Genomic DNA, 26,821 nt, shown 5'->3' with positions numbered 1-26,821 from the left:
TGGGAACATCAGGGCTGAACGTAATGATACTTTCTTTTATCAACTATTGTGTCTATTGCTAGTGTCAAGACAGTGCGACAACTTTAAAACCAATTTCCTTAACATTTCTATAAGGAAACCACAGCAGTATCACCACCATATCCTCAGTAGGTACAAAATGTTCAGTTATGAAAGCCTAATCTTGTACTCTGATGTTCTTGTCTGTAAAATATATCAAAATTACTGCACCTCCACCACTGCAATGACCTCTGTGTGCATATCAGATGATAAGAGATGAGCAGAGCTTCAAGGGAAACGTGGACGTGAAGTTCCTAAAAGACGTTCTGCTATGGCAAAATGGTTTTCATTTAAGAAATGAATGGGAAAAGCTCCCTTACAGTTTGGTGCAGATTTGTATACGTTTTTCTCATGATGCAAAAAAAGCTTGTAGGTAACCAGTGATGCTAAGATTACCCTATAATACCCTCATTGTATAATAGGTTTATATACACTGATGGAACATCCTGAATATTGGATGAGGGGGGCGTATATAGGAAGGTTTTACAGTGTGTATGTATTTGTGTGTGGGAGTGGGCTGGAGGGTACGTATGTATATATATTTTTAAGTTGTATCTGGTATCTCCAATCTTGGGGCAACACTGGTGTCCCCCAGGAAGAAGTTACAAGTTTAAACCTCCAGGCCAGTCCTGAGCATTCTTTAGGTTAATTCATCATGGCCATAAGTGTGGATGTGAGACAGGATGTACCACGTCTCTTGCCTTGTGACAGCTCGGCTAGGTTCATCCTCACTGTTAAGTTGGATAAGTTGGTCCATGTATACAAACATCCACCTACTTCCTTCTGCTGGATAAGCAGCAGGAAACAGCTGGCAAAAGTCTAAGCAGAGATACCCAGATAACAGTTTCCATGCCAGCCGAGATATAATCACTCCAGTGTGTCCTGGGTGTGCCCTAAGGTCCCTTCCAAGTTGGATTCGAGCCCACCTCAACTGCTGGATTAGTCAATATTGTGTTTGCCATCCTTGGGGGACTGTATATGGAAATTAGGTATGAAGCATGCTTTGTTTTGTGAGGTCAGTGTTTTTGTGCATGGTCCCTGTCAAATAAATACCAAAGCTCCTGAAACACAATGTTTAAGGCACGGCCAGGCCTCTTCTCAACATGGCCTCACCAGGAAACTACTGTGGGGCAATATAGTAATAAATCAAGCTTTCATATCCATCTGTTGTGATCACACTCTAAAGAGGTTAGCTAGATGCTGTAGCCATATGGCTGGAAACACATCCCTAATCCTCCACATTAGTAATTAGCCTGTGCCATCGGTGCCAACCTCTGCAGAGTTACTACTTTGTTGGTTTAAAAAAAATTGAATAAACAGAAAATATAGTTTGAGAGAAAGAAGTAATGTTTGTGTAAGGCACTGTTAAAAATGTCCTGATGCTTTTACTAAACTGATAATGATCTTATTTAAACAAAGGTAAGCATTAAAAGTTTAAACAGCACTGTTTTCTTGAGGCAAACCTACAACTATGTTACTTACTGCATTTTTTAAAAGGAAAACGTGGTAGTATCAAACCTGTATTGCTGGTCTGATTCCTTATTCAAATCTGCATTCCTGCACGTGACACTGGAGCACCGAGCAGTCTCTTTCTCTGCTGTAGTCACTGGCTCAGTCTGTCCAAATATCCAAACTGCTCCGTATCCCGCTTTTGCTTATTTTTCTCTCCCTGGTGAACGCCCAAAAGGGGAAAAAGCTCCAGGTGAAAATGATCCAGTGCAGAAAATGGGCAGGATTCAGTTAGGATCCGGCAGCCTGGACAGCGTGGATTTTTTTAAAAAAAACAAACATGCAGCAGCTGCCCTGAGGCACGTGGTGACTTTCACTGTGCTGCAGCAGTAACGCTCAGGTGCACACGGTCACCTAGGCTGATGACAGCTTGGCCATTACTGACTTTTTAATGGCCAGTTCACCCATGAGGGGTTTGTTCCAGAACAATGATCTCTGTCACCGAAACCCTCGCCCGCCCTCTCTCTTTCTCCTTCTCTCTCTCTCTCCTCCTCTTACATCTGGCAAATTCTCTCCCTTTGACTTGTTTCTTCCTCCTCTTCCTCTCTCAGCAGGAGCAGTCAGCTCTGCATCGGCTTCTCCGCAGACAGGCTGATGTAGCTTTTCTCTGTCCCACGCACAGCTTCCTCCAGCTGCCACAGGGAAGGAAAATCAAGTTTTTATTTCTCTTTCAGGCAGCATACCCAGGAAATAAATAAATAAAATGAATAATCATGACAAACTGCTTATTTTGTTCTGACAACTCTACAAATATCCTTAGAGCAATAACTACACTAATCCTAAAACAAGATTAAAAATGGAAGACTCAAAAGAAAGTATGAATACATCACATTAGTCTTTAACTCACTTTAAACATTACTGTTAGCCTAGATCTTGGTTTTGGGTTTTCTCACTTATTGCATATACAGCGCCTTCCATAATGTTTGGGACAAACACAGTTTGTAGTTCTGCCCCAATCACAGTGGATTGCAAATCAATCAATATGTGACTGAAGTGCTGACGTTCAGCTTTAACTCAAAGAGCTTTATAAAAATTTTACATGTACTTTTTAAGAATTACAGCGACTGCTATACACAGTCCCCCAAATTATGAGATTCAAAATTAATGAACATAAATTGAAAGACTCTTTTTAATACCTTTATGAAAAAAAAAAACTTTGCCTGAGGTCTAAACCCATGGGCATCACCAAATGTTGGGTTTCCTTGCTTGAGTTACTCCATCAGATGTCTATTACAGCCACCTTCACTTGCTGCTTGTTTGTGTTTGACAATGGAAAAAGCGTACTCCGTTGGGTTCAGATCAAGTGACCGATTCGGCCATTGATGAATATCCCATTTCTTTTCCTTGAGAAACTCTTGGATTGCTTTTTCAGTTTGCTTTAAATCATTTTCAGTTTGCGCTGTGCAGTCACATCATCAGGGAACACTGGTGACTTTGTTCCACAGCCATACACACCAATGCCACAACACTGCCTCCACCATGTTAGACAGATAATGTTGTATGCTTTGGATCATATTCCATAATTTTCTCTTCACATTATTCTAGTTCAAGTTAAACTTGGTTTCAGCTCTCCCAAGTCATTATTATTATTATTATTATTATTACTATTATTATTATTATTATTATTATTATTATTAGTCACAGGTCAAAGAAGTACAAAGGTGTGGGTAACAAACGTGTGCCATTTGCAAGGACTCATAGGATTTCCGTGAAATCATTATGTATTTTAAACGGAGCAACTGAAACTAGATTCACTTCTAAAGTACATCTGGGTCTGGGTCTCAAGTTACATAGCAGAAATTTTGACCCCCGTTTGAGCCAGGCTGCAGACTCAGATTCTCAAAGGGGGTTGCTCTTGGTTGCTCCTTAGATTTAAATCTAATGGTTTTGTCATCAGGTCCCCTTGGCTTTGGAGTGACCTGCCTGAGGAGAGAAGGCTTGCACATCTCCTTAAAAAAATTCTTTTAGTACTTTTCAATTTGCCTTTTATGTCTTCTCATCAGTGACATCTTTTTACTGTCCGGTTATCTGCTTCCAGTTATTTTGTTTATGGTCTATGTTGCCTGTTCTTGTTTTTTTATTCATATGTGTACACATTTTAATCATTCTTTTTTAAAATCTATATTTTTCTGTTTGTCAAATCAAATTTGTATTCCTGTTATGATAACAACAACAACAACAACAACTAAAAGTCATTCTTAGTAATTTCATAACACCAAGTATTTGCCTCACTAAATAAAAAACGTTCAGTATCTGCCAGTTTCATATCAGAGATGAAACGTAGAGGGACTAAATAAAGAACATCACTTCAGCCTCTGTTGGCCTATTTTATTTTGTCAACTAAATGACTGATAAAACAAACAAAATAACCCTGATTTGCTGACTAAGCTCCACTCTTGTCTCTTCTTATTCCCGTGCAGCCCGTAATGGACTGCTTAAAGCGCAAATTGTTGCATGTTTGACTATATGAATTAAAGTCTGTCAAGTCAAATGAGACGCATGAGTAAACGCACTGGAAAAAAACACAAAAGCCAAAAAAAAAAAAAAAAAACCCTCATACTATTAAGACAAAATGGTGGGCTCGTGCATTATGTATCTTGCGAAACTGAAAAATCGCTTAGGATTTACTCAAGACAGGACAGGACGTGTTCAGCTGTCAGATAATTCAACACAGGCCAGTATCTGCCCACAGCACAGTCTGCTGCACTGTCATAATATTATAAACAACTGTGTGGGGGGGTTGATGTATTAACCCAAGTGCCACTTGCGCGCATTTAGCAGATGTTATGTTTTTACAAGGCATGTCGACGTCCAAGCACTGACACTGGAAGGTTGAAGTAGCGCACCGTAAGGTATTTCACCTGTTTAATCCCGGGATCACTCGCATCCAAGGCACCTTGAGGCTAACAGCTGCTGACATCTCTCATCGGACCCTACACAATGCGTTTTAACGGCAACTGCCCCCAGTAACACAAGAGAGAGAATGCGTGCACGGACTTACACAAACAGAAAATGGTAGACTTTCTCTTCAGCTGCTCGTCCCGATGTGTAGTCTCTTGTTGTCCCCTGCTCTCCAAATTAGGTCAGTACTCCTCTCGCTGATACAGCTGATATGCTGTGAGTGAGTGCTTGACTGTCAATACAGTGCCTTTCACGAAGGGTTCCGGTGGTGAGATTTTCAAAACAAAGTAGGCAGTGAAAACAGCAGTTATGCGATGGTTAGTCAGAGCAGTTTAGCGTGTTACATCTGTAAGTAAAACCGAAAATCCTAACTAAATAGCTATATAGTTTTAAGAACCTGGATATGAGCCCATTTTATTTCTTGCGATACAGATTATTCTTAATTTTTCTTTTTTAACCAGTTGTTATTTTTATCATTTTCTATTTTTTTAATTATTTATTTATTTACACGTGGATTTTTGGTGCATAATGAAAACTCCGTATTTATTCATCATTTCACGTAGAATACAAATTAAATTAATTTGTTGTCTTAAGCTGAAAACGTTCAACGTGCATCCAGCTAGTTCCGGTTTACGCCTCCTAACGAGGAGCTGTTTAAAAATGTAAATGCTCAACTCAATGAGTGCTAATAAACTTTTTCTCTTTTATATTAAAAAATTAATAACGTTTTTTTAAAAATAAAATTAAAATGATAAAGCTGGATAACCTCGTTTATCTGACGTTACGACACGGGCTAAAATGGCGGTGTCGCCTTCCAACAATCCGCGTTATGATTGGTTGCCTGATTTTCTTCGAGCCTTTTTATTGGCTCGTGACATCTTTAGCTTGACAGTGTGTTTCCGGGGGGAGTGAGCACGAGCAGTTGCGGCGTGCAAGAGGGTTGTCAACAAAGTAAGTTGCATTGTTAACGTTCACCTGTTCAAATTTTAAATTTATATACATGTACAATTTTTGTCAGCCATTAGCGGGACAACTGACAGCCAGTAAATTGGACTACTCCCGTTAGCCCAGCGATGTGGCGCTGCGGTTTCTTGCAATCAGTGCTTGAAAGACTGATTGGAAATTCATTGAAAAAGTTTTTCTCCTCTTTATGTCTCTCTCGGTCGCATAGTTACCGGGGTCATAATGGCTGACAGTGCTGACTTTACACCCACCGTGAACAGCCAGTCTCCTGGAAAAGAGGAGCAGGGAGGAGGTGAAGGTGGAGGAGGCTCAGAAGGGGATGTAAAAGGCGGTTTGACTGATGCCCAGAGAGGCGTCTTGGAGAGGTGTGTGCATGCGCTGAAGCACGCTAAAAACGACAGTCAGACGTTGGCTGCTCTTCTTCTGGTAAGTATTTGTTTAATTTACGAATCGAGATAAAAACGTGAATATTGTTAAAGGAGTTGATATAAAACTATTTTAAAATTGATTTTCAGCTATTTGGGGATTAAGCTTCCCCAAAATGATTGAAACTAAAAACTTAAGGGAGCTTTTCTTGGTCTGAGCAGCCAGTTGTATGTTGTTCCTTTTTTTTTTTTTTTTTTTTATATAAATACCTCCTAATCGTTTGAATTTTCAGTCTCATCGTCACAGGTGTGTAAAATTACGAAACCAGCCAATTAAAAACTGAAACAGTGTTTTCTCAAAGGTCTGTTCTTGGCTTTAACCTAAAGCTTTAAAGCTTCTTCTTGGTACTGTCATAAAGAATTATAATACCTTTCATTCTTATACAGATGGTACACAGTTGTACTTTCCCTCTAATCTAGCCCCTGTTCACAAACTGAGCTGCACTGATGACATTAACCGCTGGATATCTAACTATTCTTTTATAGAACTGAACAGAAACAAGACATTTATATTTGTTGTTACTCCAAAGTGTACTCCAAGCAAATCAGGAGTCTTGGCATTATTTTGGACAGTGATCAACATATTGATAATCATATCCATAAGGTCTCCAGAACGGCTTTCTCCCACTTCATTTTCTAACTGTTGATTACATTTTCTCAAACTTTCTGAGAAATTGGTCCATGCATTTATATCTAGCACGATGGCCTGCTGTAATGCTCAGTTTGCAAGACTATCAAACCATCAGTAGGAGATTTCAGCTTTCAAATTTCACAATGCACCAGCAGTCATTACATGTACATCAAAGTACATGTAGAATATTGAAGAAACTTCATTGACTCTCCCTTTAAGGTGGAATTTTAAATTCATTTCCAGCTATGTCTACATTCCAAAAACAAACTCAAAACCTTTTTTATTCTCACAGGCTTACAGTTAATTTTTTTTTTTTTTTTTTTTTTTTTTTTACAAAAGTTATTTTCTTTGAAAAGTTTGTCTTAATGCATTGTAGGCCTACACGTGTGGGTTTTTGTTTTTTTTTTTTCATTTATGTTAACCACATTGAGTTTGTGTGTAATGAAAGGTTTTTTGTAAATAAAATTGCCATTGCTGTGTCTGCCTTGACAAATGTGGGTATAAAACGCATCATGAAACTGGCTCAGAGTGGTGAGTAATCTGATGGACTGGTCTAGGTTTGCAAATGCCACAGCAGTTACTTGCCTGACTGCATTGTGCTAACTATAAAGTTTGGAGGATGGATGTTGCTTTGGGGTATTTCATTCCAGTGAATGAGATCTTCATGGTTCAGCTCACCAAGAAGGTTTGGACAACTACGCTTCTAGCTTTGTGGGACTAGTTAACATCGAGGTTCCTCTGTTCCAGCATGTCTGCCCCAGTGCAGAAAGCAATGTGTCATAAAGGCATGATTGGATGAGTTTGGTGGGGAAGAACTTGACTGGTTGGAACAGAGCCCTCACCATCAAACACCTTTAGGTTGAACTGGAACAGAGGGCATGCCGGATGAATGAATGGACAACAAGGAATTGCAAACAGATGAAAGTATCATTAAAAATTGCGTGCTATAACACTGTTTATTTATTTGTTTTTTTTAAGTAGACAGATTTTAGTGATGTTATATGTTAAATTGTGCCTCAACAAAGACTAATTCTACTCTTTCTTCACATCCTCAGATAAGTCGCTTGTGCCCAGCCAGTGAACTGGACAAACCCATGTTGAGGCGCATCTTTGAGGCGGTGGGCCTCAATCTTCCAGCTCGGCTTCTGGTCACAGCAGTCAGAGGGGACGAGAACTCTGGCTTACCCCCAAATGAGCTCCTTTCGCTGGGCACGGCTTTGCTGGCTGCCCTGAGCACAGAGCCAGACATGGCCTCCAGTCCCCAGCTCCTCGCCACCGTCCCCCTCCTGCTAGGCATCTTGGTAAACGGTCCTGTGTTTACCCAGCAGAAACAGGAAGCCCGGGAACAGCACCAAGTAGGGCAGAGTCCAGACGGTGAAGTCCAGTCAGCAAACATTTCAAACCCAGACTGTAATCCTGCCAGTGTGGCACAATCTGCAGAAGAGACTGAGAGCAGCAAGCAAAAAGGTGATGATGGCAGTGAAGCAAGCAGAGTGTCAACGTCTCAGGAGAACCCTCCCTCTTCCAGCCTTGATGCGGCCTTGGCTGCTGACTGCTACCTGGTTTTGACAGCTGTGTGTGCCTTACCCAGAGGCCCAGAGCAGCTCCTGAGCAGGGGCGCCATCTCTGCTTTGTGCCAAGCGGTGGAACTGAAACAGACTCTCAGCCACGAGAAGGGGCTCGCCTTGCTGGGCTTGCTCCTCTCTGGTAAAAACAAGGACAAAGCATGGAGCAAACACACTCCAGAGCTCCTCTCGCTGCTGGTCAGACTCTCCAAAGACTTCTGTGAATCCACAGACGAGACCAGGTTGGGTATGTGTGGTCAGTTGGCGCAGTTTCTGCCCCCAGCAGGAGTGGCAGCGGAGAGTGAGGAGCTGAAGGCAGTTGTGGGCCGTTTATGGGAGGTACTGAGACCCATGGTGCAGGCTAAATTGACACCGAGACATATTGGACCAATCCTGGTCCTCAGTGCTTGCCTGCTGGATTTATATGGCTGGGAGATGGCGGGACCTCCAAAGTTCTGTTGCTTACTGGTGAACCGGGCCTGCGTGGAGGTCAGAATGGGTTTGGAAGAACTGCCTGGTAATGATTTGACCCCTGAGGTGCAACACACAATAACAGGTAGTGTACTTGATCATCATAGTATGTTGATTGGAAATTATTGTTTTCCAGGATGACCCTTCTTTTAAAAAAAAAAAAAAAAGGGGGGGTGATTAAAATCTTGATATAAAACTTTCTTACTTCAGTTTAATCTTAGAGCTGAATGCTGACTTACAATCTCATTTATGCTGTATGATTTGCATGTACCTGTCCACTCAGCTGATTTAAAGTGGTTATCTTGGTGTCCTCATTTGCATGTTTTGGTTGTCATGTAACAGCGTTTCTTGTTGGGAACAAGTATAATTGAAGTTTAATTATATAAGCAGGCATCATCTGACTCGGTAAGTAATTTTCTAGGTATTGAGATCTAATTCATCAAGGTTAACCACCTCAGTCATTTAATCTGAACTACTGTCCTCCTCGTAGGCTGTTACCGAATCATGGAGGCGGCCATAGAGCAGGCCTGTAGTCCGGGAGTCCCGCAGGCTGCTGCACCTTCTCAGAGCTCCATCTCTACCCTCAGTCTGCAGCAGAGCAGGCAGGTCCTCGGGGTCCTGGAGGAGGCCTTCTCTGGCTTGATGTACTTCCTGCAGCAGGTGAAGAGATGATGATAAAACTAACATAAGCTAGAAATATGATAATTTATTGTGCACCAAATTATTTTTGTTGTGCCAGAGTGTAGGGCCTGCGAGTAAATGACTCCTTAATTCATGATATTCAAGGTGGAGCCGAGCCGCTATGGCGACCCTTTCGTTTTCGCCACATTCCGCTCTCTGTGCTCATGGTTGGCTGAGGAGACTTCCTGTCTTAAGGAGGAAGTGACTAGACTCCTGCCATTTCTGATCAACTACACCCGAAGCCACCTGCAGGGTGGGATCTTGGAGCAGAGCCTCGCTGACTGGATGGTCAAGATGTCTATTGGTGAGGACAGGGGCGCGTGGACAGGCAGAGAGGCTCTCAGGTAAAGATGATATCTGAGAGGAGATTGGTAACATTTAGAGAAAATGTGCTGGTCTTATGTCGCACTGCCTTTCTTTTCCTTTTTCCTCCTCCCCAGGTATCTCCTCCCAGCTCTGTGCCACCTGTCAGCAGAGGAAGGTCCCAGGAAGGTGTTGCTCGATGTCGACACTCCGGCCCTGCTGGTGGACTTCCTGTCTCAGAGCTGGACTTTCCTCAGGGGAAAAACCAGTGCAGCATCCACAAGGGATCCCAGCATGGAGACGGCCTGCTCTGCATTGCTCAACTTCACTGTTACAGAGCCAGAGAGAGTCAGGTAGCTGGTTCATCATCATAATCATCAATGTGACAAGCAGTCTGTTTCTAAGTCTCTGCCAAATGTTTATGAGTAGTACTTATCACACCATCTGTGTTTAAAAATGCAAACCTGTAAACTTCTTGTTCTCTAGAAAGGACTTGTGTTTCAGAAGCCTCGAGGTCCTTCTGAGTGAAGCACTCCCCCTCTTGGTGAATAAGCCCCGCCTCCTGGTCCTAACAGCAAATTGCTGCACTCTGGGACTCATGATTGGCAGATTAAAGGAAGGAGGTGAAAATGGTTTTTGGTTCTTTGTACTCTTATAGATATTTTTTCATAATTTATTTTGGCAGTAACCTTCAAGTTATTTCATCGAGAAACACTCTGTATAGAAATTCTGCAGTAACATATCTGCACACTGCTAAAAAGCTATTAGCTACTGGAACAACAGCCAGTTTTTCAGGGCTTTCCAGTGTAACCACAGTGGTCATGGGATAGATTACTCCACTTGGTGTTGGTTCACACTGCTCATAGTTTACAAGTGTAAATGTGTTTAAAAGGCTAAAGATGGTAAATTTTACACGTCCTACAAATCGAAAGTTAAAAAGCTTGCTGCACCCAAAATCTCTTCCCTTCCCTACAGTTTGTATTTATTTATACACAGAACCAGTTTGTAGAGATTACACTGCACTGACTGGCAAAGCTGTGTCACCATAATCCTAGCAAGCTCACCAACAAATGTTCTCATCTCAATCCTTTGCTAGAAGGTGGTGACAAACCTAAGTGACCTTGAGTTGTTGACATTGTGCAGTTTTCTTTGTTTTGAACCACCACCCACAGAACAAACTATTGCGCACACACAGGTAGATGTGGCCCAAAGCTCATCTGCTTCTGCTTCTTTTTCTTTTTTTTTTTTTTTCTTTTTTTAATTAATGGACTTTAGTTATTTGTGAAATAGTTTTCAACTAATCTTTTCTCTGCAGGCTCAGTGGAAGCGGGCCAGCGCCGTTTCCTCTCTTCAGCTCTCCGGTTTCTTCGCAGCGCCCTGGACTCGAGCTCCAGTCCAGGTCCAGTGAAGGTGAGCCTGAGCTGGGAGGACAGTTGGGACGACGCTGCAGAGCTCTGGAGGTTGAGTTTGCAGGCTCTGGGAGGCTGCGCCCATGCCCAACCCTCAATCACCACCCTGATCAGAGAGGAGGGTTGGCTCAGACACATGCTCGCCATGCTTCATCAGTGTAGCGCTCTACCTGACCAGCTGACCCAGGAGGCGCTAGAGGAGGCTCTGTGTGCCCTGGCAGAGCGGTGCCCGGTGTGTAAACAAGAAATTGGAGACATGATGACGAGATCCAGGGAAGGAGCTTTGAGCAAAATGAAGAAGCTGAAGAAGTCGGTGGTAGTGAAGTAAAACCAGCTGCTCTGGAGAAACGGTGTACTCTTTAATTGAGAACTTTTAGTGAAACCGCACAATGAAACCAATAAACCAGGGAAACTGCTGAAACCAAACTCGTGTTATAAATGTCTTTGCTCTGATGTTGTGTTTTGTTTTTTCTTTTTTTTTTCTTTTTTTCTTTTTTTCTGTATTAAATTGGGGATGTCTGCCAAAATGTCTTGAGTTTTAATAGAAATGAGGAGGATCATGCATTTCTCTGCACATTTCTCTGAATGTACCCAGTTTGTCTGACTGACCTACTTTGTTTTCATCATAAATCATTGAAAACATCTGAGAGCTCTGCAGCCAGGTAAATCCTTACAGAGACGGCTGTACCTGTCACAAGGACCTGAAAATGCACACGAGCTGTTTCTTAAATGCGACTGTTGAAAATGTAAATGCCTTTAATAAAGAATTATTTTTGTTAGAGAACGCTATGTTTTTTGGTTTGCTCTTTTCTCTTACAGCTTTTTCTATTACTAGCTGCTGCTTTGAGGACAGTTTTGTGATGTAATTGCATCATAAATTAAATATGATGCAAGTCTGCATTGTGAGGTGGGTATGAACATTTACATTTCCTGTTCAAAAGTCATATTATTGCATTGGCCATTACATGAACTTTACTTAAAATAATGCTAAATTTAAATCATTTGATTAGAATCTTGTAATTTTAAGTATTATGTCAAATGTTCAGTGTAATGCGAACTGGGCTGGTGTACATTTATACCAGGCACATTTTTCTTAATTATTTCACTGAACAGACATTCAGTCGGTTTCCACAAGATGGCGCAATGACACTTAATGTGTGGTGAAGTTCTTGTTTACTGGCAAACTTCTTCCATTATCCACATTTCCAGAGTTTTAGTTGTTATTTCGATAATTAGGCTTAAATTATAGTGAAGCTGTTAAAACAAAAACATGTGGAAAAACATCAGTATAGAGAACAAAGTGTTTAGTTATGACAACGTTTTTACTGGACGCTGAAAGTCTGAAATTTGGCGCATATCAGTCATCTAGCAACAAGAATTAAATGCTACAGCGGATATTGGACTATTACTCAGAAATGTGGGGCAAATTAAATTTTTTGAATTCTGGAGTATTTCTAAATATTAAAGTGAATTTTTGATTAGGTTAATAATTTGTCGTGCCATTATCACCAGTCAGCTATGTTTAACCCCTCCACCGCTGATCCTATGGTCCTCACACCAACCGTGACAAAAGTTTTCAGTTGCCCCCCTCCTCGACTCGTGTCACCTACCGCCCTCTTTTTTTTTTTCTAACACCCCCCCCCCCCCTCCTCACACCCGGCTCTTTTCTCTGACTCATCCATACAAACTCCTGCATCGTCTCTCAAAGTAACTCACTCCCCTCTGCACCTTCAGCCTGTCTCCTCTCTTCTCCTCTCTTCTCCTTTCCATCCATCTCCAACCCCTCAGCTGCAGCTTGACGTACAGCCCGAGCGCCATCATGCTCTGGAAATCCCGAACTAAAACTGACAACGCGCAGGTAAAGTTTTATTTTCATTGGTGGGAAGATTCCTGGAGCTGCTCCGTGAGTCTGTTATGTTTTATGTAGAAGCGCGGAAAAAGGTGCGCACGTCTTTTTAAAATGTATTTATTTTTTATGTCAGAAGATAATTAAAGTCGGTTCAGACCGTGAAATACTCGAGGTGTATTTAAAAAAGTTCAAACAATTAAAATAATTTAGATTTTTAAACCATCCCTCTAAAATTCCGTGCGTAAAAATACTAACTTTTTAACTTAGACGTTAAAAGAATCACGGGAGATGATTTCCTTGTTGAAAATGTGATATTTTTTTGCGATATTTACTAATAATAAAACCTATCTGGAGTCTTCGTGCGTAAAGTCTGCATGATGCTGTTTTAAAAGGCAACAATAAAGCTGAAGGTACAATCAGCGTGGGGCAAAACAAGCAAGCGAAGGAATATATCTCTTTAAGAGAAGTGGCTGCTCTCGACCCCTCCCCTTATTCTGCCGGGTGCGCGCAAAACCTATAAGTAGTGCGCTCATGGAGAAGCTGCAGGACTCTGTGTTGTGTTGTACGCGCGTGTTCGTATCTGGCAGCTGCTTTTCATCTGCGCGTAAAGAGCCCCGGCAGACAGAGAGATAAGGAAAAGTAAATATCAGCACCTCTGAATTGAATGGACCTTTAATAAAGGCCTGGATTACATCTGGGAACATTTTTTGTGACACCTTATGAGCCGTCGGAAGCCTTCGACTCCTGTTGAATTTTAAATTTTGGGGATCTGTCCAGACTGGTCCAGATGTTAATCCACACCTATTCGGCTATGGTAAGTTAGACAGAGTCGTTTTGGGGTTTGTTGAGTATTTTCAGGGCTGCTGGTGTCTGTTTGTCGCTATTGTAACACAAATTTACAAGGATTTTGTCTTTTGCATAAGAAATGTCAGTAAACCTTAAAGAATGTGCGTAAAAAAAATTGCAGCTGGCGGTAAAACAAAATAACAAAATTTGAGTATATTAAGATACAGAAAAAGACTTAAACAGTGCGTCTTTACAACAGCTGTCAGCTTACAGAGTAATAATAATTTATGTTTATTGTTTTATAAATCATATAAGATTTGTGGTTCAAACGTTGCTGTTAATTCGGTTTCCTGTAGAAGTGGTTCCAAAGAATCACAGATACTTCAAAAATGAGACTTTACTGACACTGCGCCGCGCATCTGTCCAAGAGATGCTCTTTGTCTGTCTGCACACGGTCACAGCAGCTGAGACAGTGACCATGAGGAGTCCACACGGTGGAAGGACGCTCATCTTTTTCTGTGTTTTGCAGCTTTTTATATACATAAAATTTGGGGAATAAAATTTGAAATGCACAATTACGCACAATCAGTGTGAGTACTTGTAGTACTGCCCTTTTTTTCCCAGTAGCCTGAATATCGACCTTGATCACAAATATGAAAGCCCATAATAATATTAATTTAAAGTTATTAGGTTGCCTTTCTTTTAGAGATGATTTGAGTGGGTTTTAATGGCCTGGCAGCAGTCAGTCTCTCTGACATGCGTTATAGTTATGTACCCAAGCTGATCCTGGCTTACATTCTGTGCAGCCGGCCTCCGGGATCTCCCAAGGATCTTAATAAAAACGCATGGGGAACCATCCCTGAGCCACTGTGGTCCCAGTCTCAGGAACAGTCTGCCTGAGGGAGTGATGGACTTCACCTCAGTGGAGATAAAAAAAAAAGAAAAGAAAAGAAAGAAACCTGAAGACATAATTATTTTCACTTTTACTTAAGGTGTCTTCTCATTTGTGGCCCATAAGTTACCTTATAATCTTACCTTTCTTCTCTTTCTTTATTTTTTCTTTATTATTTATGACTCTCTTTTGTTGACATTTTCGATATTTACGGTGTAATTTTTAATTGAAAAAAAACATTTTGTTGCTTGTTGTTATAAAACTTTTGCAAATATTTGTTTGTCTGTTAATTGTTTTGCCCATTCTTTCCTTGTTGCCCGAAATGCACTTTTTCATGCATCTGTGGGTGAAAGGCGGTACACGAATAAAGCTTTGCCGGGCTGACCGATATGTGCTTTTAAGGCGGCCTTTTTGGCAGGCAGATAATGGACATTGTTTCCACCACAACAGCATCGATCAGGTTGACCCAGCTTTGAGAAAAAAAATCCAATTTCACCGGGATGTGTGTGTGTGTGAGCCCAAATGTAGGCTAGTGGACTACATGTTTGCGCGCACACACACACACACACACACACACACACACACACACACACACACACACACACACACACACACACACACAGCGTGAACATACTGGCATCTCTTTTAATAAGAGAGGTCAAACTTGTGAAGTCACATTGAATTATCGTTTGGTTTCGCGCGCCTTGCCAGCCTGAATGAACCCCTCTTTTCCTTTAATTTTCACTTGTGGGGTCAGTTTGTGTTTGTTGACGCAGTCACAGATTATTTACAGATGGAGCCTCCTCCCGGAGCGACGTGCTGCTGTTGTTGCTGTTGCTGTGCGTTACCTGTCCTTTGTGCAGTTCCTTGGTGGCAGTGACCTTTCTGACACTTTTCAGCAGCGATGCCAAGGGCGTCTTCTGCCACGGCGCATCACTTCAAGCGCAGCTGCTATTTCCATCCCTCCCTAATGAAATGGAAATATTTATTTATGGATTCACGACTTTTATTTTTGTCACATTAAAACTTTTTTCATATTTTAATTTTGCGCTTTTGTGCCTTATTTGTTTCTTTTATTTTTCCTTTTTAAAATCTCGATTCCTTTATGGAAATAACGCTTTGGTTTAAAATATTTTTTTTGCTCTGAGCTCAGTGTTTTTGACCCCGAAACTCTGAGCACGTCGAGCTCCTGATATCAAACAAACTTTCTGATTCTCTGCAGGACCGCGCAGACGGACTAAGCGGCTCTTCGCCGAGCGGGCGCCTTTCCCAGCTGTCCTCCCTGAATCAGGCCGCCTACTCCTCGGCTCCCCCGCTCTGCCACACTCCGGCCTCAGACTTCCAGCCACCCTACTTCCCACCCCCCTATCCACAGTCTTCACTGCCATACTCTCAGAGCCAGGACTCTGCTTATTCCCACCTGTCAGACCCCTACCCCTCCATCAACTCCATCCATCAGCACCAGCAAGCAGCGTGGCACTCGCAGAGGTCGCGCTCCGAGGAAGGGGGGCTACTGTCACAGTCTCACCGGGCTTTGAGCCTGGACCCCCGTCGGGAGTATCCAGCTGTCCCGCGGCTGCTGCACGGTCTCGGGGAAGGGGCTGCAGCGCTCGGAGACGGTCCTCTCGGGATGCACCTGGGACATCACGGCCTGGATGATCTTCAGGTGACTTTTTTTTGTTTTTCCGCTTGTGTTGCGTTGGCACTGCTGCTCGAGAAGTCCGTGCGTAAAAGTCATTCGGCACATGATAAAGACGCACGCATTTTTTTTTTCTTAAAATGCTCGTATTTGTTGTGCTTCAACAATTTTCCTTTATGATCATCAAATATTATAAAATTAGCGTATGTAAATAAATACTACTAAATTCTACTAAATACTAGAAAACGCGCAGTGCGGCGAAAAGGCCTCAGGGCAATTTATCTTTAATTCCAAATAAGAGCTTATAAAGATGCAGGCCACACTAAAACATCTACATAAAAAGCGAAACATGTGTAATAAACAACTCTGGTAATTAATTTAAAATTATTTTTTGTGTTATTTATTTGTTTTTATTTTTTTTTAAAACACCTTCACAGCTGCAGTTTTATATTTTTCCCAAAAAATTCATACTTTAATTTTAGCGTCTGACACCGAAACAGCAAAGGAAACAGCAGCACGCTGATTACTCAAGACAAGAAAAAAAAAGTCTTTAAATTTCTAAATCTCTACATCTTACAGTTGTCTGTTTTCCTGCTTTATCCGTTTATGCCGGACATGATCAATAACGACATGACTTAGGTGGTTTTTATATCAGTTAATGTTTCAGTTTTCAGTTTTATTACTTGAAATCTTTTTGTATATAAGTTTTATTCTAAGCTTTTCTAATGGATTATCCACAATAAAAACTATACCCTAAAATATTAATTTAAAAAACTACATTCGTTAAATGAATGATAGCAATTTGGCCTCACTCCATTTTATTATCCACTCCAGCATTATCCTCCGTCTCGCGCAGACACAAAGTGATTCTGCAGCCTTTTTGCCTTCTGCAGGTTTTTAGGGGGAGAAGAATAGTTTCTATGGTTTATTGAGCAGTCAGCTTCCCTGCAGCAGGTGCAGCTGCAGACGCTGTTTGTTGCCTCCTCGCAGAAGAAAACACACACACACACATACACACACACACCGAGACCAATTGATCTGCACGGTCATTAATAGAAAAGAAATGTCTGAGAGGAGCGCCGGGCGAGGAGTCAACCCGGGCATGTTGCTGTTAAACGCTCCCACTTGACAAGGACTTTTATTTGATTAATGGATTATATCCTCCGCGTTTGAACCCTCTCATAGTGTCAGCACAAAGGAGGCAACATGAGACTCGGGCCCTGCAACACGATTTTACTTTTAGTCAGAGAAAACTTCAAATGGCGCTAATTTAGTCTTTGAATCGCTGAGCCACACCTCACTTATCAGTAAATCGCATTTTCTTATGATTTAAAAAAAGATAGATTTATTTATTTTTACCTAACACATATTATGCAGATGTATCAATGATTTTTATGTTGCTTAGGAAAAATAGATCCCGCTTTTCTGTCCAAAAAAATAGCCTTTGTTCCAAACGTTTTATTGCTTTAGGCTTAAAAGAATTGAAATGAAGTGACATGTCTTCTTTTTGATTAAAAACAAATATAAACTGCTTTGTGCGTCACAACTTCAACTCATTTACCTTCTCTTTTGCACGAAGCAACTTGCACTAAATCAAATTTGCTTTTATTATTTACTTGGATATTGATGGTGCTCATATGTGCTGTGAGGGGAAAGTAAATGTTGGACCTTCCATCTTGCTTTGGCCTGAGAGAGACAAGCTGTATATCTGTGTGTGTGTGTCTGTGTGTGTGGTGGCTCTGAGGCCGGTGGATAAATGATAGTGACTGTCTGTCTGTCTGACACAGGGAATGGAGGAAGGATCAGCCTTGGGCATCCTCGACCACTCTGTCATTAAAAAAGGTAAGAGGTAGAAGAGCTGCGTGTGTGTCTGTGTGTGCGCATGTGTGTGTGTGTGTCAGAGAGCAAGAGAGAAAAGATCAATTGTGTATGTGTGCATTTGTGTCTAAGTGTGCACCTATATAATTGTGCCATACATGCTGAAGGGGATTTTGTGTTTAGGGGCACTCCAACACCAGCCTCTCTCACTCTCTTGCACTCTCTCCCTCTCTCTTACACACACACACACACACACACACACACACACACGAGCACACACTCTCACACACACTATAAATAATTCTGTTTTGCTATTTCATTTGAAGTCAAGAAGTCCTCTAATACTCAGCTGCAGACTTCACCCCAAAGGCACACATTCTTAATGAACTGTTCATGGTCATATGAGAGTGTGTACGTGTGTGTCTGTGTGTGTGTGTGTGTTAGGCTTAGAGTGAGGAGCAGAGAGAAGTGGGGCAAGGAAGAAAAGGGAGGGGAACATGATAAAAGAGGAGTTGTGGGGAAATTTGCAGAGTATGATCACACTAATATTACCGACTCCGAGTGGCAGAAGACACAGGGGCGCGATTAGAAAATTCATGTTGGATTTGTAGCTGGTGTCGAGCGCGATGCTTTGAAAACAGACAGACGCCCTGCTCAGGTGCATTTTTTTTTAAAAGGGAGGTTTTGCACAAAAACAGGCTAAAGATGGCACCCGCTGTGTTATGAAATGACTGACAGAATAAGAGAAATAACACTTAAGCAACGTGGGTTCTTTGTTGTATTTCTTTAGAACGAGAAAAACTTCAAATTTAAACATGCATGCACAATTTTAAAAAACCCCAAAAAACATTCTGTGCTTCTTTTACTGCACAAAACCTTAAAAATCCTAACTGGTCTGGTCTTTCACACCTTAAAGTTTCCCCTGAAACCGCTGCTTGATTTGGTGTAATTCTCCAAATCAAGCCCTGGGAGCAGCTTTATACATTTCTGGTTTCATTCAGGCTCCCCGAATCTCTCTGCTGTAGTCATTTGATGAAGTGACAGTGATTCCACTTGTTTGCCAAACGCTTAGAATTGATCAATTACCGCAGCGAGACTCTCCACGGCAAGCACTCGCAGCAGATAGCAGAGCAAACCTAGAGCCCTCATGAATAAGAAAATCCATGAGGGAGAAAAAAATGAGATAGAGTATAAGGGGGGAAGAAGACAAGCAAGGAGGGAGAAGGGAAGGGAAGGGGGGGGAGGGGGGGTATGACAAGTGGGAGGCACACGAAAGAGTCAAGCAAGAGAGTGAAAGATGATAAGAGAAAGAGAGGGAGGGGCAGGGAGATGACAAAGGAGGAGAGCTTTGGAGAAAAACTCTGCTGCTCTGCTGCCTTGTCGCCTGGTTAATCGGCTCGTTGTGAATGAGGCGATTTTAGAGATTGTGTGCAGTTTGGGGGAATCTGCGCTGCACAGCAGGGAGTTGCAAAGAGGCCACCCGCCGCCCTCTGAGTGCAACGAGGGAGCTGGCACGCCAGCGTTAGTACAGTTTTACAGACAATGTTTCTTTCAAAAGACTGAAAGGAGAAGATAGATTGCAGAGCCATGAGGGATGGAACGACCACAGGAAGTGAGGCTGAGGGAATTATTATTACACGAGTTAAATAAGTCCTCAACTTCAACCTTCAACTAAAAGATCTGATTCTCTTACATGAAAGAGACATACGTCCAGATTGATTCAAGGTTTCTTTAACCAGAGATTCTTTTGGATTTCTAAGATCTTTGATTGCTTCATTTTATTCCTTAACCCTCAAAATTTTGAGTCCTCATCACTGAGGACAGCTAAGCCTAACACTGTGTGCTATCGGAGTATGCCTTCTTCTTCTTCTCCTTCGGATGTTCCCTTCAGGGATTGACTGCTTGACTGATTTGCTTCCATCTCATCCTCTGTCACACCAACCCTCTGCATGTCGTTGGTATCTGAATATGAGATTTTTGAATAATTATTAATAATTATAAGATTCTAAATGATGAGCATCAAAATCCATTTATGCTCCCCTCCACAAAAATATTGGCTTAGGATTTAAAGTTTCTCTTCATCATCATCGGTGATACTCAGACTAGAGATTTAACTGTGTGTGTCTCACCTTAAAGGACTGGATCTCCTAAATTAAAATAAATAAAATAAAACAACATATTTCTATGTTCTCTGGTCGCTTAAAGCGCTCATCATAAACCACATCATCTCCATTTTGAGACGATCCAGAGACCTTTATAGCCTGTCAGCCCTCATTTCGCTCTCTCTGTCTTCATTTCCTGTCCTCTCTCTACCGTTAACTCTATATAAACATGTCTATCTCTCTCACATCGCTTCACTAAATCCCAACAGTTTGAGTTTGTTGTTGATTTTGCATGCACAACATTGCAATGAAGGAGGATGGAAATATATTTGTGCTGCTTATATTCGAATTTAAAAGCAAAATAATTCACCAAAGACAGTCTCTTCATAACTCTGGATGACATATAGTTAGCAGTTTTTATTACTGTGCACATAAATCGTTTCTAAAGGAGCATGTTGATGTTTTAAAAGTCATTCGGCCACAGTGTGTGAATACAGAGAAAACTGAATCTGTGGCAGGAGGCGAAAATTATAGACATATAAATCTGAAAACTCTAAAGATTAAAGCACAATGAGAACACATTAAACAGATGAGCAGCAGATCCAAGGAATCTTTGTATCCTTCCAAGGAAATGTAGTCTTAAAGCAAATGGTTTGACTTCCTTCACTCTTCTCAATTCAGAGGATTTCTGCTCAAATAATTTCATCATCACACAACATAAACACTGGAGGAAAAAAAAGTCTCACTCTGCCCTCTCAGGTAGCAACAGGTACACTGAGTGTTACACCTGAGTAGCCTTCGATTGCTGACCCTGGCCAGTCACCTGAAGGTTTCTCTGTGTAACTTCTAAGCTCGATTTAAAATAGTTAAGTGCAAATTGAGCTCTTCGAGGTGTGAAGCGAAGCTATTTAAGAATGCGCAGTTAAAATGCAACCACCTGCAGCTTAAGGAACAGAATCAACAAGCAGCGCTCCAGAATTAGAGCTGTCGACGCAGGGGAGAACATTGCACTGAATAGATTAATCAGGAGGGGAGGAGCACGCTGTCACACAGTCATTCACACAACACAATCGTCGCCACACATGACATATGTTAAGATTGATGATCTGTATCCTTTTATCCCTCCTCATCCAGTCTTTGTTGCTTTAATAATCACCTTTCATCCCCCTTTTGCCCCACAGTTCCCATCCCATCCAAGCTGAACGGCTCGTCCCTGTCCGCCTTGTCCATCGGTAAGGAGGGTCTCGGAGTGGGGTCTGTCTCCAACCCGGCAGAGGTATTCTGTTCAGTCCCAGGTCGCCTGTCGCTGCTCAGCTCCACCTCCAAGTACAAGGTGACAGTTGGGGAGGTGCAGCGACGCCTCTCCCCACCTGAGTGCCTCAACGCTTCTCTGCTGGGAGGAGTCCTCCGCAGGTGAGAAGCAGACGGGGAACGAGAGGGTGCGACTTAGATGTAAAGATGTTTTTATCTAGTCGGTCGGTCTCTAAAGATTAAAGGCCAAGAAAAAATACAAACTTCTTTTTTAATGACTGGAAAAATGTTAACTTGTATCTATTAGGACTCAAAAATGTGGTAAAAGGAAGCAGTCCTCGACGAGAGCATCTGTTACTGGTTGAACTGGTTGAATTAAATCTTCTGTAACAGGGATGTCACACTCATTGTACATCATTGGCTACACGAAACCCAGTTTGATCTTAAGTAAGGGGTCAGGCCGGTGAAACTCTTCTTTCTGTCGGTGTAAAGAAGTTTAACTACACATTTAACCCCAGAGATAAGAAGAAGCGCAGTTCCGACAGCCCGACTCTTTTGACTTAAATTGTAAGAAATTAATGTGTAAAATTACAGAAAAGGTTTTGGTAGCCTTTTGTGACCAGACTGTCAGGTAATTATAAAACAGAAAGTTTTTTGTTATTTCACAGAAAATGTAAAAAATAAAAAAATAAAAATCTGTATATAATTATAAATTTCTGTATTTGATAGTGAAAAAACAGGAACTATTCTGTCATTTAAATGTTTATAATTAATTAATTTCTTTGGTATAGTATCAATGTTCATCTTTAGGAAAAACCTGTAAAACAATACAAATGCAGTTAAAAGTCCAAAATATTTGCCCTTCTCTAAATTTTCATGGGCCGCCCTTTGTGCCGGACTGAAGTCTTTGCTGGACCCATTCTGGCCCCTGGGCCTTATGTTTGATACCCCTACTATATAATATGTTTTACCTACTAGGTGCTGCTTTATGACACAACACAAAGAAGGAAAATGCACACATGACTTGTTTATCTTCTTCAGAAAAGTATAAAAAAAGCAAACAATAACCAGGATTTATGGGAAATGTAGTCTAGAAACACAACAGCACAAGAAAACTACAAAAGAACTACATTTTCTGTATTTTTGACCTTTAAGCGTGGGATCAAGTTACCACTCCAGTCAGGCTCTTGGTAGAAACTTCTTTTATTATCAAATAGAGGAGAAATAATAAATGAGGACTGACAATGACCATGATATTTAAAAATGAAATATTTATACAAGACAATAATAAACAGAGTCTAATAATGTTTAATATTATGATGAATCACGCAGCTGTCATTTTAGTTCTCTCTTCTGCACTTCATTAATATCTCTATTGTGAATTCCTTTTGGCCACATTAATCATGTCGTGTTAGTCATTGTAACGGTCCTGCTCTTTACAATACACGCCATACATTAGGACGTTTCTGCTTTCAGCTTTTCAGAATAAGATTGATTTTAGTCTAACTACAGGACCAGCGCCGAGGACCCAAAATGGGTCATGAGACTAAATCACAAGAGAAGCAATGCGGTTTAATGAACTACGGCCTCGGGGCGAGAGAACAACTTCATGATTTGAGTTGCAGGCTGAAATACTTTGAGAGGACATAATTAAAAGATCTAAAGGGCCGTAAAAACCCAGTGCCTCCCCTGCAGAGAGATACAGATACCCCAGTGATAACAATACATCGCTGCCTATCACTTTGAGGTACCTCTGCTTAACCCACTTTATGCTTTTGCAGATTAAGAAATGAACCCCACTCCAATTATTTGGTACCTGGTTACTTTGGAAATTGGTGCAGTGTTGCAGATTTTTAAGATATTTGTTTTATTATGTATGTTTGTTGTGTTTTGGTTCATTTTTATCTCATTTAAGAAATGAATACTTTAATTTGTAAAACATCACAGTTTGTAAAGTGGCTTAAACTCGCATGTGATGCATAAATCAGTCCCTATTTCATATTAATGTGAAATATTTAGGGGATTTTTTGATAACACTGCCTTACTATGCTTCTTCTAAAGTAGTATTTTTAATGTAGAAGTACTTATTTTATAGACTACTGCCCATCATCAACCTTAACTTTATAGGTTATTGCAAAGAAAATCGGATGTGTCTCTAAACATAAAGTCTATATGAATTATGTGATTGAGGTCTGAAGAGCTTTAATAAATCAACAATGAGCAGGATTCATTGGCTTTAAATTTTACTCGAGTATAAAGAGGCAAAGCAGAAAAACACTGAGAAGAATACTGGATAGTATCGGAGCTGACAGGGAACATAGGGAGAGTTTAGCTTCATGCACACACACGTACAGAGGGGACACACAGAAGCACACCACAACAAAACTCATAAAGACAAACACACTTGCACGCACGCACACACACAAATACACAAGAAGCATCTCCTAAAACTGCTCCCTCTGTTTCCCTGTCCCCCCCTCAGGGCGAAGTCAAAGAATGGTGGCCGCTGTCTGAGAGAGCGTCTGGAGAAGATTGGCCTCAACCTGCCCGCCGGGCGACGCAAGGCAGCCAACGTCACTCTGCTAACATCTCTAGTGGAGGGTAGGAAAAACACACACACACATATATACACAGAGGCACGTACACATATACAGTGACCTGCATACATCCTGACAGATAGAGACACATATTCACACAGAAAAATCCCTGCGTGAGCACACATGAATAAACAGCCACAGCATGGATGGCTGCATGCGTGCGCGCGAGTGCATGCACATACACACACAAGCACACACACACAGGCATGGAGGGTGTCCTTTAAAAAACTGCAGCTGTAGCCAGAGAGCAGTGAACTGTTTGAGTGGTGAAAGTGAGCAAAGTGGTTAGTGAGTTTATCTTGACCTGACCCGAACAGTTGCACCAGTCAGTTGTGTATATTTAAAAGTCTTTATCTGAATAATTACTTGATTTAAACTAAACTGAAGCCCTGCTCGAGTTTCTTTTTAATCCAAACTCCCTCTTCTCCCCGTCCAGGTGAGGCCGTCCATCTGGCGCGGGATTTCGGTTACGTGTGTGAAACAGAGTTCCCAGCCAGAGCCACGGCCGAGTATCTGTGCAGGCAGAGCGAGCCGGACCAGCTCCCAACGCGACGCAGCATGCTGCTCGCCACCAAGTGAGTGGCTGGTCTCTTCTTCTGCTCATTTCACTCTTGAATTAATCTTGCATGAAATAGCTTTTAAAGCGTGAGGCTGGTGATATTCAGCGTTTCTTCTTGCTTTCAACTAGTCTCGTATAAAAACCAGCGCCATTCTGTTTCTCAGAAGTGGTCAGACGTGAACATTTAAAAAGTTAGTTTGTGTGTTGTTTGTGGACTGCAAGAACAATGATGAGATCATTATAGTTGGCATTTAAAGAGAGCTGTTGTTAGATATGAAGGTCTAACAGATCACTGTTGAATGCTTCTAAATGTAGTCAATATATCGCATCTAAATTAGTTAAATTAAATTTAATTAAAGTCTTTATTTTACCGGGTCTTAGTTTAGCCCCTCAGTTCATCCTGTGTCTGTTTTAACTACTGTTCAAGCTGTCTTTCTTCTGATTGGCTGCCCTTTGCAAACAAAGGTCGGACCTGTTCCTGAAATGACCATATCAGGGATATCTGCTCTCAATGACATCATCATGAGCCAATAGTTGAAAAAACTGCCTGAAACTGATCATTTGGAGCACTCTGAAGCCTTTACACTGACGGGCATTAATTTAAACATATTTAAGATAAAGATGTAAAGGTGTGAATGCATACAAGAATAACAAGTTCATGAAAAACATTTTAACAAAAGTTCTGCACTTGTTAAAATGCCATGTGTATGTGAGAAATGTGTATGTGCATGAGTGTGTTTGGGGTTTGTGTCGGTGGACTGAAAAATGGGTGGACGACACTGACACCTGATCTTGTTTCTTCTCAGGGAAATCTGTAAAGAGTTTGTGGACCTCATGTCCCAGGACCGCTCCCCGCTCGGTGCCAGTCGACCCACCCCCTGCCTGGAGCCGGGCGTCCAGGGAAGCCTCACCCACTTCAGCCTGCTTACCCACGGCTTCGGTGCACCCGCCATCTGCGCGGCGCTCTCCGCCTTTCAGAGCTACCTGATGGAGGCGATCAAATTGCTGGACAAAGGAGAGGGTGGAGGGAAGAGCCACCACGACAAGGAGATGAAGCACCGCAAATAGAGGGAGGGGAACACATGTGTGGATGAATGCATGGATGGATGGATGAGAGGCAGAAGGAAAAAGAGAAAAGAGGGAGAAAAGACTTGATTGGCGCCCTCTGCATCTTTACCTTTGCCCTCAGGATACAAACTGAGACTTTTACCTCCTCGAAACCTCTATAGCCCCTCCCCTCTCGCTGAGGAGGCGGGGCTTATGATGATATCTGTACTGTAATGTGTGTCCACAGCCACCTCGCTCAAAATGACGCATGGACCTCTCTTCTCAGTAGCTGGTTGGTGTCACGATGGCGTCTCTTCAGGATGAGTTCCCACTTATGGCAGTATGCTTTTGGTTATTTCCCCCTGCCTTTTATTTACTTTGGTAAACATGTCACTATTATGTGTGTGTTAGAAGCCCCCGCTGTCATCACACACACACACACACACACACACAAACACACACACACACACAAAAGGAGGGTTTGAACTGAACTCATCTGGGAAGCGCCATAAGCCATATCCGAGACAAAAACCTGCTCTTTGCCCCTCTCTGGAGCTTTGGAAGCCTTTTTGATCCATCCGATTGGACAAACCCAGCTTCCATTTGTAGTCCTTCATGGTGGGTGGTCATGGGAAATCGAGTTCTCTGGATTCTCTAGCAGCAAGGTCGAAGGAAGGCGCGAGAGGCAGCTAAAGAAGATTTGTTTTCTTTTATTTTGAAGTACTGCGTGTTGGTAACTTAAGAAAATAACACAAATCATTTTGTACTTTCTGTGTATGTTTATTATTAATGTTATTACTGTTGTTATTATTATTGTATTACAGCATAAATGTAATATATTATTAAAGAATTAAGAACTGAGTGGTGAAGTTTCTCGTTTTTGACAGGGTAAAACAACAACAGCACCTTGAGGTGCAGCTGAATGCTACTGGCCACTGCTTTTATTTGCCTTTATTGTAAGTCTCTGTGCCTTTTCTTTTTATTGATCCCTATGGGCAAAGTTCCAAGAGAAATGTCATAGCAAGGATTGCAACCAACACCTAAAGCTGCAGTAGGAAAAAATCTGCACAAGGCACAATAAATCCTAAATTTGAGGAAGAAACAAAGAAAAAAAACAGCCTGTATGTGCTTTATAAGAGGTAACGCATAAGACGTACTGACTCCTGGCTTCACGCAGGACTTAGACCCTGCTCTCAGAGGTGAAAGTCTTCAGAGCGTCAAACCAAATTAGCTCAAATCTTCAGTTACAGACTGGATTTTCTAAAGCTTGAAAGCAGAGCCCAGAGGAGATGCAGGAGTCTACTTCACTCTCAGAAAAAATGTCACAAAGCAATCACTCCGAGGCCAAAGTGACGCCGTTAGGACC

At 41.7% G+C, this 26,821-nt stretch overlaps 3 protein-coding genes across 4 annotated transcripts in view; 2 read left to right on the top strand and 1 right to left on the bottom strand.

The window, feature by feature from the left end:
* kiaa0319l (KIAA0319-like ortholog) overlaps positions 1-4,950 on the bottom strand; it is a 34,363-nt gene extending 29,413 nt beyond the window's left edge. The window contains exons 1-2 of the mRNA XM_039605306.1: positions 4,568-4,950; positions 1,576-2,198 (exon numbers count right to left, since the gene is read on the bottom strand). The gene's annotated coding sequence lies outside the window, so the exon portion shown is untranslated. The remainder of the gene's footprint in view (positions 1-1,575; positions 2,199-4,567) is intronic.
* Positions 4,951-5,329: 379 nt separating this feature from the next.
* On the top strand, positions 5,330-11,341 carry ncdn (neurochondrin). The gene is made up of 8 exons (XM_031735840.2): positions 5,330-5,418; positions 5,639-5,856; positions 7,542-8,607; positions 9,013-9,182; positions 9,309-9,547; positions 9,644-9,859; positions 9,993-10,129; positions 10,822-11,341. The coding sequence occupies exons 2-8, from the start codon at positions 5,653-5,655 to the stop codon at positions 11,241-11,243; spliced, it is 2,454 nt and encodes an 817-aa protein (XP_031591700.1). The 5' UTR covers positions 5,330-5,418; positions 5,639-5,652; the 3' UTR covers positions 11,244-11,341.
* Positions 11,342-12,728: 1,387 nt separating this feature from the next.
* Positions 12,729-26,297, top strand: tfap2e (transcription factor AP-2 epsilon). 2 transcript variants are annotated; one of them, XM_039605935.1, is made up of 7 exons: positions 12,729-12,773; positions 15,665-16,108; positions 17,869-17,923; positions 21,183-21,414; positions 23,735-23,853; positions 24,286-24,424; positions 25,215-26,297. In XM_039605935.1, the coding sequence occupies exons 1-7, from the start codon at positions 12,735-12,737 to the stop codon at positions 25,474-25,476; spliced, it is 1,290 nt and encodes a 429-aa protein (XP_039461869.1). In that variant the 5' UTR covers positions 12,729-12,734; the 3' UTR covers positions 25,477-26,297. The 2 variants fall into 2 exon arrangements, with proteins under 2 accessions (XP_039461869.1, XP_031591706.1); XM_031735846.2 differs by lacking the exon at positions 12,729-12,773 and adding an exon at positions 13,314-13,578.
* Positions 26,298-26,821: the final 524 nt, after the last annotated feature.

This window comes from Oreochromis aureus, linkage group 22 (assembly GCF_013358895.1).
Source record: "Oreochromis aureus strain Israel breed Guangdong linkage group 22, ZZ_aureus, whole genome shotgun sequence".
NCBI lineage: Eukaryota > Metazoa > Chordata > Actinopteri > Cichliformes > Cichlidae > Oreochromis > Oreochromis aureus.
This window is presented reverse-complemented; position numbering and strand designations above follow the sequence as displayed.

Bases quoted from the DNA above. Each gene is read 5' to 3' on its own strand.
- ncdn (XM_031735840.2), top strand. From the start codon at position 5,653: ATGGCTGACAGTGCTGACTTTACACCCACCGTGAACAGCCAGTCTCCT. The intron at 9,183-9,308 runs GTGAAGAGATGA...ATGATATTCAAG, and splicing joins TGATGTACTTCCTGCAGCAG to GTGGAGCCGAGCCGCTATGG. The intron at 9,548-9,643 runs GTAAAGATGATA...CCTCCTCCCCAG, and splicing joins ACAGGCAGAGAGGCTCTCAG to GTATCTCCTCCCAGCTCTGT.
- tfap2e (XM_039605935.1), top strand. From the start codon at position 12,735: ATGCTCTGGAAATCCCGAACTAAAACTGACAACGCGCAG. The intron at 12,774-15,664 runs GTAAAGTTTTAT...GATTCTCTGCAG, and splicing joins CTAAAACTGACAACGCGCAG to GACCGCGCAGACGGACTAAG. The intron at 17,924-21,182 runs GTAAGAGGTAGA...TTTGCCCCACAG, and splicing joins CCACTCTGTCATTAAAAAAG to TTCCCATCCCATCCAAGCTG.